Source organism: Bolinopsis microptera, chromosome 5 (assembly GCF_026151205.1).
Source record: "Bolinopsis microptera isolate Bmic1 chromosome 5, MBARI_Bmic_1.0, whole genome shotgun sequence".
NCBI lineage: Eukaryota > Metazoa > Ctenophora > Tentaculata > Lobata > Bolinopsidae > Bolinopsis > Bolinopsis microptera.
In genome coordinates, this window is record NC_087076.1 from 14,385,900 (window position 1) to 14,397,572 (window position 11,673).

General features: G+C 41.5%; 1 protein-coding gene across 1 annotated transcript in view; it reads right to left on the reverse strand.

Moving 5' to 3' along the window:
- Positions 1-9,199, reverse strand: part of LOC134814649 (homeobox protein PKNOX2-like) — a 32,862-nt gene extending 23,663 nt beyond the window's left edge. Inside the window, exons 1-6 of the mRNA XM_063822809.1 lie at positions 9,087-9,199; positions 8,889-8,977; positions 8,708-8,784; positions 7,636-7,847; positions 6,510-6,611; positions 6,161-6,239 (exon numbers count right to left, since the gene is read on the reverse strand). Coding sequence (XP_063678879.1) covers positions 6,161-6,239; positions 6,510-6,611; positions 7,636-7,847; positions 8,708-8,784; positions 8,889-8,977; positions 9,087-9,188 — 661 coding nt within the window. The 5' untranslated portion in view covers positions 9,189-9,199. The remainder of the gene's footprint in view (positions 1-6,160; positions 6,240-6,509; positions 6,612-7,635; positions 7,848-8,707; positions 8,785-8,888; positions 8,978-9,086) is intronic.
- Positions 9,200-11,673: the final 2,474 nt, after the last annotated feature.

Here is an 11,673-nt window from a genome sequence, read left to right on the forward strand (position 1 = left end):
TATTGCCGCATCGAACCCGGGTATCATTCATCTTACACTAGTGAATAATATTGTCAGGACACGGCTACGGACCGTGACAATCCTCGCTTGGGAGGTAACAACATTTATGAACTTTTGCTGGTACAATATATAATCCAAACTTTCGAATATTGACAGCAATGATTGCTTTCGCTGTATGTGGGGTTACTCCCGTACTCCCACAAAAAAAGGTCGATTAAGTACTGAGAAGGAACAAGGAGACAGGGTACTTAGAACAGAGTAGGTTATCCGAGCCTTACAATCTCTCCCTCAACTTCAGGGCCACTTCAGGCCGAGGTGTCGGATACTTAACATACTTAATTAAATACTCAGTACCCACTCAGGGAGAATAATAGGGAATAATTCTGGTCCTGATGGAACTGATAACGAGAGTTTGGAGACATTCCTTTGACACGGAATAATCGGGCCGGGGACCATGGAAGGGACAACGCCTGCCTCGTGCTGTCACCGCACTACTTGATAACACCCGGATAAGGTTATACGACTGAAACCTGGGGACAAAGTCGGCAAATGAGAGGGACGAACAATAAGTGAGTGTAATAAAGTCAGTGCTAGTGACTAGCCCATCAGCAAGGTACCTGGTAACGGGTCCAGGACGGATGTCAGGTGGCACTGAGTTAGTACCTTTCTCTCCTTCCTGAACCTTCCATTTCATATATTATTCAGGTTCACATCACATCCACTTCCCAGTTCCCCCTTTACCCCGGACCTCTCGCTACTGATGTCAACCCGTTACCAATCACTACCTCCAATTTAGACTTTGAGTAGCAACCTTTCTGCGCTGAAACCTTGATTAATTGATATTTTGGCAGGATGTAAAAGGGGCATTTATGGGTTCCCATTGGAGCCTCTGTTGGAAAGAGAGGGTTGAGTAGATAAACCTGGCATTCTTCCTCAGTTCCTCGATGTAAAGGTAACGTACAGTCGGTAATGATGCCGCCCTTTTGGTACGGTCTTTACACGTGTCAAAATCTAAGGGAGATAGAGAGCTAGTGGTTGATGATCAGAGAGTTCAGCATTCCGACAACACACATTCCTTGCTAAGTTGGGACCTGGATAAAGTCGGAGCCCCTCCTAGTTCCGTGCTCTGGAGGTGGTTCCATCTCACCTCACGGCAACTTACGGCAACTTATCCAAAATATATCCCTCTGAAACATGCCAAGAATGTTGTGCTGTCCTCGTAAAACATGCCGTTTCTTCATACTTTACTACCAACTGGGATGACACTCTCAATCGAGCTGGTTTGCCGATGTTCATTCTACGCCGGCAATTCGACAGTTGGCATCTGTCAAAACTCTCTCCGTGAGGCGAACATTATCATCGTACTCCGTTAAATATATACTTCATATTATAACTGTGATAATACGACCATGTAAACACACTCCTACCTAACCAATCGTCTGCATTCCCCAACATCACATGACACCCACTCCTCCACTCACAGCCCGAGTTCAGATCACGTGAGGGGAGGTTAGCCAATGGCAAAGCTGACTGCAGGAACTGTCAAGTGTCAAACTGTCAACACTGCAAACTTGTCATATGCCAACCCGGAGAGTGCTCCCAACTACCTCTAACTAAATGTCTATAGTGTTTTGCAGCTCCCACTATTCTACCACCGCCGGGGTAAGCGTCCGGAGTGTGTGTCCGTGTTTAACGACCGTGGGGGTTAAATATATATTACAAGTTCTTCACATTCCACGATACTGGGTTTAACTTTAGACTCAAATTCTTGTTGTCATCTGTCATCTGCCTCACAATCAGCGCATCTCGGTACTAATAACCCTGCCAAGTGCCCACCAATCAATTGACAGGCCGTTATGATCCCACCAATGGGAGGGCGGGGATAAGATCACGCGACACGTCAGTTGCCTCGTCTCGGCTTGTCACTGTGTAAAGTTGAATCAGAATAGATGTTAAACTGGGGTAGTCAGATCGACTTGCTTTTTAAACATTTAGCACCACGACAAGCAAATCTGAATTACTTTATAGTAATTTGACAAGTAGAAAATTAACGAAAGTTTGTACAGCTAAGTGTTTACGCTAATCGGAGACGCGCGGTGCCGAATGGCGGAATAAGATAAGGATCACATGACACGCCACGTGTCCTGAACTTTTTAAAGACGTTCAACCGAGACCTGCCAATTGCTATTGGGAACAGTCACAATGTCACAGTTGTGTGCAGTGCATCTCATCTATTGTTAAAACTTTATTGATATACAACTATTGTCACGTGTAAAGCAGGCAGTCTGAGAGAGCGACGCACTGTACAGATTAGTGATAAATCTGTAAAGCAGATTCCTGATATAACAGCAGCTAGCTGGATATATTATATAATATATGATATGCTGAGCTAGCTCTCAGTATGCTGTGAGGGTGGGGGAGAGAGAGAAAGAGAGATAGCTGGAGAATTCTGGAGACCCGGGGTAAAAATAGCCGTTGTCAGGTTGTCAGTCCCCCGACACATTCCCTACATAGTTGGCGAGTTAAAAAAGTGCTCCGTGCAACTAAAACTATGCGCTGTTAAGTAGCTGACGTGGCCACCGAAACTAGGAGTATTTTCGGCCGTCCCTATAATTGGTGATGGGACCCTACAGTTTTAGAGGGTAAAGTTAGAGAATGTGTGTGTGACGAGCAATGTGGACACGGAACAAGGGGCAGTGGGCAACATATTCTGACAATAGGACCCGACGTAGCATTCTACAAAATATGGAGAGAGTAGTATCTTTGACAATATGACAGATATTGCACAATAGGCCCCATTTTAGTGCAGGAGAGAATAATACCGGGGTAGCATAATACATCCAAACAGGTCAAAAGTCTGAGCTCTGACCTAAGGGAGGATTTCACTTATTTAAGCTCCCTGCAAGCAGACATACTCGTAGCTAGCAACGTCGGAGATACACAATGAACGATGGTGTTCAATCAAACTTGGAGGTGTCACTTCGGGTAAGTGGGTAGCACCCTGGAAAAATGGATGCTACAGTAATTCTTTCCTCAGAATCGCTGCGGCAGTGATACCAGAGGAATGAATTGACAATAGGTGATCTGAGGTACCGACAGTGACATGAGTCTACTTTAGTCCAGCTCACTGGTCCTTGGTGCTGTCACTCACACGAGGGAAGCAGCATATTGAGTACCGAGCACGGGAATAATCCCGGAGAGATGTTACCGATACGGCCAGGAGTTGAGCAGGAAGCCAACCAGAAACTGTGAGCACCGTAAGTGCTATATACCCGACACTAAACTTGATGAAGTTATTTTAACAAGCCCTGAGGGGATGTGGAGGGCTCTAGGAGTGTTAGTTGAGAGCTCTACACCGGGTCTTAAGTAGTAACATTGCTTGGGAACGGGGGCTAATCATGGTTGGCAGGGAAACAGGGCATTGTCTAGGCGACAGTCATGTAGTTCAAGAGTCAACAGGGCAATCTTGTGAGGAAAAGGTTTAGAATTCCTCTTCTGGATTCATGGCAGGCAATGTTTTGTGGTGGTTTAATCAAATAAATGCTGGGTTATGATTGGTTGAAAGTGACAGCATTAAAGGACAAGCACCTGACAGTGAAGCATAAAAAGAAATGAAACTCCCTGGCAGTGAAGCAGATTTAGAGGAACAGTGAAGCAGGTTGTTTAGAGAAACAGTGAAGCAGGTTGTGTAGAGGGACAGTGGAGCAGGTTGTTTAGAGGGACAGTGAAGCAGGTTGTTTAGAGGGACAGTGAAGCAGGTTGTTTAGAGGGACAGTGAAGCAGGTTGTTTAGAGGGAACTGCAGCGTGCCACCCACCTAGTTGCCCAGCCAGGCAGTAGCTGAACTGTTTGACTGTAACAATAGCAAAGCACGAATACTCGGACACTTAGCAGTTTTTAACATTTTCTCAATAACTTTTGACAGATTCTTGTCATATTTCTGGAAGTGATCAGGGACTTTTTAAGTTTTTAAAAGTGCATTCCTACTCCAGGCTGACAACGGCCACAAACTCAAAACTGGCATGTTCGCGAGTAGAGCTTCCTCCTAGAGTCAGGTGCTGAGGAATGGAGGGGGTAAAATTGAAACATTTGTTATGTGGACCGGATACTTCTCATCGGTTTCACGGTCTCTCAGACCCCCGGCTCCGGCTCATCTAAATCAAATTTGAGATGAAGGAGCACGGCTGATAATCTAATTGAACGTTGACAATGCTGTTAAAAAGTTCTCCTAAACAGAGGGCTGCATTATTGGAGGTAGTCCTTCTTGCTGATTGGTCCCCACTGACGCTGTCAGGCCCAGATAAAATATAATGACTGAGATAACATTTAATGGGGAAAACAAAGCGCGGGTATTCGGTGAGGCTGTGACGAGGTGGCGCCAGCGAATCTGTTAAAAGGCTGATAAGAAAGTGGGGGAGAATGGGGAGGGTAATTTGAAGTGTTACACATCAAAGTGTTTTCACTTTACTGTCAAACAACCCCCTGTAACAGGCTCAGTGAGTTAGCGGTACTTAACACATAACACGTGACAGATTGACAATGTAATAAACACGGTTTCACCCTGATACTCTCACTCACTCCGCGAATCCGCCAAACTTTCAAAGGTTTTCGCTTTGCCGTCCTATTTTCAGTCAAAGAGCACGGAAGCCCGATTTCAAATATGTCAAATTAGCCTAAAATTCCATGGATCGGTGACACATCATTATCGAAATTTCAGGACTCCCCAGGATCAGGTATGCAGGATTTGTATGGTTTCCGCATGTGACGGCAATGCGTGTCAGTGTGTCAATCCGTCTGTCAGGTCGTAATTACTAGGCATACCCTGTTTCCTACACTCACTATTATCGTGGTTCAATGTGTCAAAGATGGCGATACAGCTTCCAGCACGAAACACTGTCAATAATGTAGCAAATAATACCAAACTCCCCACGTGCTGGCGGAGCGCCAATCGCACTCTCACGATCCTACACGTGACACGAACCTGCCAATAGGAGGCCTCGGCGCTGACAACATGGGGCTCTGTACTTACTGACATTATTAAAAGGTTTGAATTATTGAAAGTTAAAACGATTGACTGAACACACACGAGGCGCTGGCTTAATAGATCATGTAACACCACAACTCCCCTTAACTCCTTAATTATACTACACGGCAAAAATTAAAATTAATAATCGCAGTCAACTAACGGACTAATAACTTACAACTCAGCAATACAACAAATATTTAATTGCGGAGACTGGAGTGCTTTCAAAGGACGTAATAAATCTTTAAATCGAGAGATGATTAGGAAACATATCGTATAATCAATATATCAAGCGATCCATTCTGCCCAAATGATTGCCAATTAAACCTATTGATGGCACACTGACGTCAAGCGGGGAGAATCCAGACCTGGCCGAGCATTTGAATTCGTTTCATGTTCAAGGCACCTCAAACTCCTCAAACAAGTAAACTCCGGTATATTGCAACGCGATCAGACATGTTTCCCGATTTTCAGGTCAGTTATACCATGGCTCTGAAGACAGCAAATAACGGCAGCAAATAGTCATTCTCTGAGGACATTGCAATCTAGGACGGCACTGTTCACTATTTAACCGAAAAGTACTTCCAGACAGACAGACCAGTTTACCTCAAGAGAGAGAGAGAGAGAGAGGGCCGGATCCGAACTTTGAAAACAGTAAAACGCTGCCTTGCTGATAATGCGATACCTCAAGCAATATGTCAACATCGCTGCTGATTGGCGGACCGAGTCGGCCTTTTGAATAGTATTGGTAGGGGAATACTACACAAGTAACTACAATCTCTGTGGTGACGTTGGAGGTCAGTCTCCAGCTAAATGAGCTCTTTAAGAGGTCTAAAAGTGGTGGACTCCCTCCCCATCAGCTGTCAATAGAGGTCTACACTAAGCAGCACAATACTATATATTACAAAACGTTTACAGTGCCCATTTAAACCGTGCATTACGGAGTTGCCCAATAATAATTAACCAACCCGAATCAGGGTGCGTTGCCAGGGTACCGTATAGTCCGACAGGAGGGGGGAACGCAGGGTTTACCACACATGACATTATATATAATATCATTTACTCAACTGCTTGTATTGGACCAATGGTAAATAAATGATGATATTATGGGGGGAGTATATAACAATGTGACTTATACCTTGATTTAATTGAGGGGAAGTCTGGGAATTCTCTTCGACTCCGAGTCGTTTCAGGAGGTCTTCCCCACTCAGCCGAGTCTGAAATATTGTCCAGATGTTACGATCGAACAATGTAACTGCGATTACTGGCAGAACTTCCAAATTCTATAATTACGATTAGCTGATTACATATTATTGCTGACTGCCTAGCAACTGTATAAAGTACAAGGTCTAATATAATTGGGCAGTCTCCAAACGGATGACAAAATATCAAGATTTTAAAATTATTGATCGTACAGTAACTGTTTTAAACAAACTCTTGGTATCAAAAAAAGTTGCTTAAATAACAGAATTGAAAAGTGGGAGTACCTGAATGCTGGAAACGTAGTGAGACTTGAAGGTTTTGGAAACCTCCTGTACCCGGTCCAGCTCTGATAAATACATCTTCATAACTTGGATACCCTTCAGAATCTGGGTAGGAGTTAAGTGAGGTATGGTTTTAGTGAGGTATGGTTTCGTGGTTTACGGATATTTAAAAAGCAGACGATAAAACTGTGATTCCCAGGATTTGGCAATTTTTCCAATCGAGCAATCTCTGAAGTGCATGACATAACCAGAAATACGATTCGGATTAAATCATTGAGACTGGAAAGAAAGCGCAGGCAGATTAGAAACGACTTGCGTTACAGCTCTACTGACATCTGAGACAAAACCCTAATGCGGTAATGCAATCAATCAAGCAATGTCCAAATGTGCCTGTTTTTGTCATTATCAGTGCCAACTCGACTCTGTGTGACGGCTACTTGACTCACGGAAGTCAGAAATATCTCACATTGTTCTAATATCGGACACATTCCCATGTCAACAAATATCATCTCACCGCACCACCCTCCAGGACACACAAGAAAAATGTGAGGAGGTCTGATTCCGTGGCCTGCCATGTAATTTGAGGCTGCCTAATCTAGTACCACTATAAAACCTGTTCCAATATTACATATTGTACATAGTAGGATACTTATATTGTAATGCATTAGAGGGGAGGCCCACTAGGCAATAGGTACCATGAGATCATTGCGAAACATCTTGACAATTTGACACTTTCTTATTGAGGTACGAGATGTCCTTTATTGACAGCTTGCCTCATGTAACAGGAACTGCGTTCAATTTTTATTGGGTAAAAATGAACAGGTAATGAACGTGAACAAATTTGTGGGGCAATGTAAGTGTGACGGCGAGAAGTGACAGACTGGGTGACGTGGGTGTTGTTACGATATTCGCCGTGTTTTGACACGTGATAGTGTTTTTATTTTGGGATTTCTAAGAAAGATAGCAGACGTTGAACGAGAAAGGAACGGAGTAAATGAAAGGTTTTACTTTTTAGGAGAATACTTTAAAGAAGGAAAAAAACAGAACTGGAGATATCTATTCTCACATTCCAGAAGTCTGCCAATTCGAGGTAAAACCAGAAAGTACGGCCTACAAAATTATAACATACCAGTGTATCTGTTTCATCGTCGCCGGAGAAACAAGACTTTGTAGAGGAACAGATCTGCTGAAAAAAGAGATTGACATCTTCGTTAGCAAGTTTGGAGAGCTCCTGAGCACTGGTGGTGGTCTCCCCACATCGCTCCAGAAGCTGCGAGAGAAGAGGTAACATTGGGTGCTTCCTCAACTTGTCCTTCACTTGCTCTATGTCTGATCTTTGTCCTGAAGACATACCTTGGTTATAGGAGAAATAATCAATGTATGTGAGCTGGCCATATTTTCCGTGTGATTCTTATGGGAACGTCGTTAACCGCCGTCACACCAGTTATCAATTTAACCATATTGACAAATCATTAATATAACGATATTAAGCCGGTTTTGGGCATTTCCACCTCAAAATAACGGACCCACGCTATCATTGCTTTATTAACATGGTCCATAATATCAGTCCTATCCAGCAGCCAGGATAAACTACACCATACAGGACATTTAAGTTACTGGCACTCTGTTACATGTCATAGATTTCTCTCTCTTTGCCTGACAGCTCAGAATGAGGAGAAATTGTAATTATACATTGATAGGTGGAGGGTCATATGAGAATCATTGATACGTCAAAAAATGTCGCGCACTGGAATGGACTGAATTCGACATACTAAATCTACTGTAAGTAATTTTCATGGCATAATTAGAGGATTTGACAGCATGATGCTGGCGAGATAACCAAGAAGGTTGGCAGTTTAAAGAGTTAACGGAGTACTTGAAATAGCAGATAAAGCCTTAAATTAGAACGAATATTTTAGGAGCAGTATTGAGGTATTTGGCTGACTGTTGTCCAGAAATTTTTGTAAAGTCAGTGCAGTTGACAAAGGAGACACGTCATGGTATATGCCAGGAGGAACACACATTGACACTTCCATTACAATAACACTGCACCTGTCACAAGATATGTATTATTTTCATAGCAACTTCCAGGGTCGTTAACGAAAAATACCATAATTTGTATCATGTATCCGTGGCCACGGTGGTGTGACTGAAGAGTTTTAGCAGTTTTAAAGTCGCTGTGATGGTTACCCCACACTTACCAATATTTTTGACTTGACTCATGAGCAGGTCCATTGGGTTGCCTGGTTTCTTGCTTGGGTCACTTCGTCCAGTACAGCTGATTGAAAAGAGTTTTAGATGATACACTCCTTATAAAACCAGCTTGATATAATATGGTGTTATAAAAATCGATTTCAGTGAATGAATATTTTTGATGCTTACGCTTTGAAAGCACTGTGAGTTGAACTTGGCACAGGTAGCGAAGAGCTAGCTTCAGCATCCGTTACGTTTACTTCCTCCGTGTTTGGCTCCTAAACATTTGTTTCTTTGATTATACGAAAATTTTTAAAACAAAATATAAAATCCAGCCGATGTTAAGGAAGCGAGAGTATGGTGGTGCAATAATTTGTGCCAACTGACCTTTCTTGATGTATATGTTGTCCGGTCATCAATTTCCTCCAGCTTTCTTTTGAAACAGTTCAAAGGTATATTTTCTTGTTCTTGAAACTGCATTATTGCCATTGCATCTGCAATATTATATCAAATGTTACAACCAACACTAGACCAAAACAAGGTGATGTAAAAAGATTAAATTGACACAGCAAGGAGTCCAAGACAAATTGTTAATTAAAAGTTAGACAACAAATCATTCAAAGCAGAGAGAAACAAATGTGATTTTCAATCAATCAAGTAAAGTGCTACACAACATAGCAATACGACAATAAGTATCATTTACAAAAACAATGGACACCACAAATTAGTTGAGTTACTTTGTTTTCTCCAATAATTATCGACAACAATTAACATCTCACCAAGTCTCATTAAGTCCCTTTAAAGGGGAACAAGCCATTGAAATATGGGAGGTGTGTGAATAGCCGATGGTTATCAATGGTGAAAGTATCTATTCAATTAACTGTGATAGTTTATCTCATGGGAATGTTTGATGTTTTATTATAATTACTAACCTGATTAAATGATGATTATGGCACACTATCATAAGAATTTTTCTCGGATATTTAACTATCTACTAGTATACAATGGACAAACATCTGTAAAAGAATCATTCGATTAACTACTTTGATTAACTACTTTGCAAAGGCTGGTTTTCAGCCCAATTGTGTCCTAAACAGTTAGTTCAAGTAATGTAACATTATTCATGGCATAAAAGCACTAAGATCTGAAGCCCAGAATATCAAAAGAAACTATTGGACGCCATAAATTATGACATCATTATTCATTACTGATGTAAAGATAGAGAAATACCCCATAGAAGCTATGCTAATTGTTCAAAAAAGTAAAATACAATTTTTATTTTCCACAGAAGAATCAATACATATTGAATTATAAATATCCGATAATTCCATTAATAACCATTAAAAGTTGCTTTGTCATTTGTAAAATCAAAAACGAAAAGCCCTACGCTGAACGCGCGTGGCATTTTTTCTGCAGCTGCCTTGCTTCAAGCTTGCAGCCGCTAACATCAAAGCCGCCGCGCGCGCCCAGTGCTGGGGTGCATTCTCATTAACAATTAAACTTGGTCAAAGATATTTATATACAATTCCTAAATTAAATCAATAATCATGTTAATATGAGTATTCAACACTACTCGACAACAAATATTTGCCGGCCCATCAACGATTCAGTCGCCGAAACAAAAATCAAATGTTTGCTTTTTCGTTTCGGGGACTGTTTGAACTCAGTACTATATTCGACTAATCACACTTTATAATGGTTAAAATACAAAGTAAAAAGATTTTCCTCGATGGGCCGGCATTCGCAACCGCGAAACGTTTTGAGTACGACAAACGATGACACCACCACCAGCCGTTAATTGATAAGTCCATGGGTGACGATAGCGATCTCAATTCCCAATATCGTGTGACCCAACAGAGGGGATTGTGGAAGGACACGTACATTTTTCATTAACACGTGCCCTGATTACCCCCTCCGTTGAGCTACTATACGGGGAACGTTGACCGCCAGTCTGTAGTCAGATCGTTAATAAATTATACTTTAAAATTGGTTGCCGGGTGATGGTGTCAGTGAGAGACGTTAAGTTAGGTGAACATTAGTACAAAAATATAATAATCTAGCAGTTTATCTCAAAGTTAAAATCACTATTTGTTAAAGTATACAAACAGTTCTATTCAAAAGAACAAAGTCCGAGAGCAGAGAGAAGATTTGGAGACTATACACGCATATGTGGGGTTTAAATTTGGTATTAGTAATTTTAGGGTTCGACCGAAAATGTTGGTCGGTTGGTTAATAGGGAGCAGTCACTGTCATTAGAATTATCAGATTAGGAGCAACAATTAGAATCAAATTGAACATATTGTGTATTGTGTATTGTGAAATCAGTGAAACCTAGAATTATGGCGGTAAAATGCTAGCGCGCCTTGTTATGCGCGCTAACATACTAGCTGCTGAAAATAAAGAAGTATATGCATGATAATGTCGTTTGGCGTCAGCGCCTGCCGATACCTGGATTATATTGTGTTTAACTTAGAATTCAGTGAAATTTTTGTCATTCCATTCAGCACCATACCTGTTTTCAATTGCCTCAGTCAATGAGCTGGCAAATACAAATCTTAAGCATCATTTCTAAAAGACATGTGCATCTACCATAAACTTATAGAATTTGATTAAGATAACTTTATTTATCCTTACATCCAAGCTCCCTATATTCCACACCATTCAAACTGTTCTTTACTAAAAATTTGTTAACTATGTCAGGCACAATTTCATTATTCAATGTTTAGTGACAGGCCAGGGAAAATCATTTTACGCCATTTCAAGAAAATCTGTTACAGGTTCTGTTGCAAATGAAGCAGCTAACCGAAAGTGCTGGTGCGCAAGTATCAGGCTTGTGGTTTTCAATTCCAAAATTTTCATGCAAGTGCAACCTATATTCTGAAATGATGATCATGATGACTGACAGTTTAGGGATTTCCAAAATGTTCGAACGATCGATTTTCCGGATTACCAATTGCAGTATATTTCACAGTAT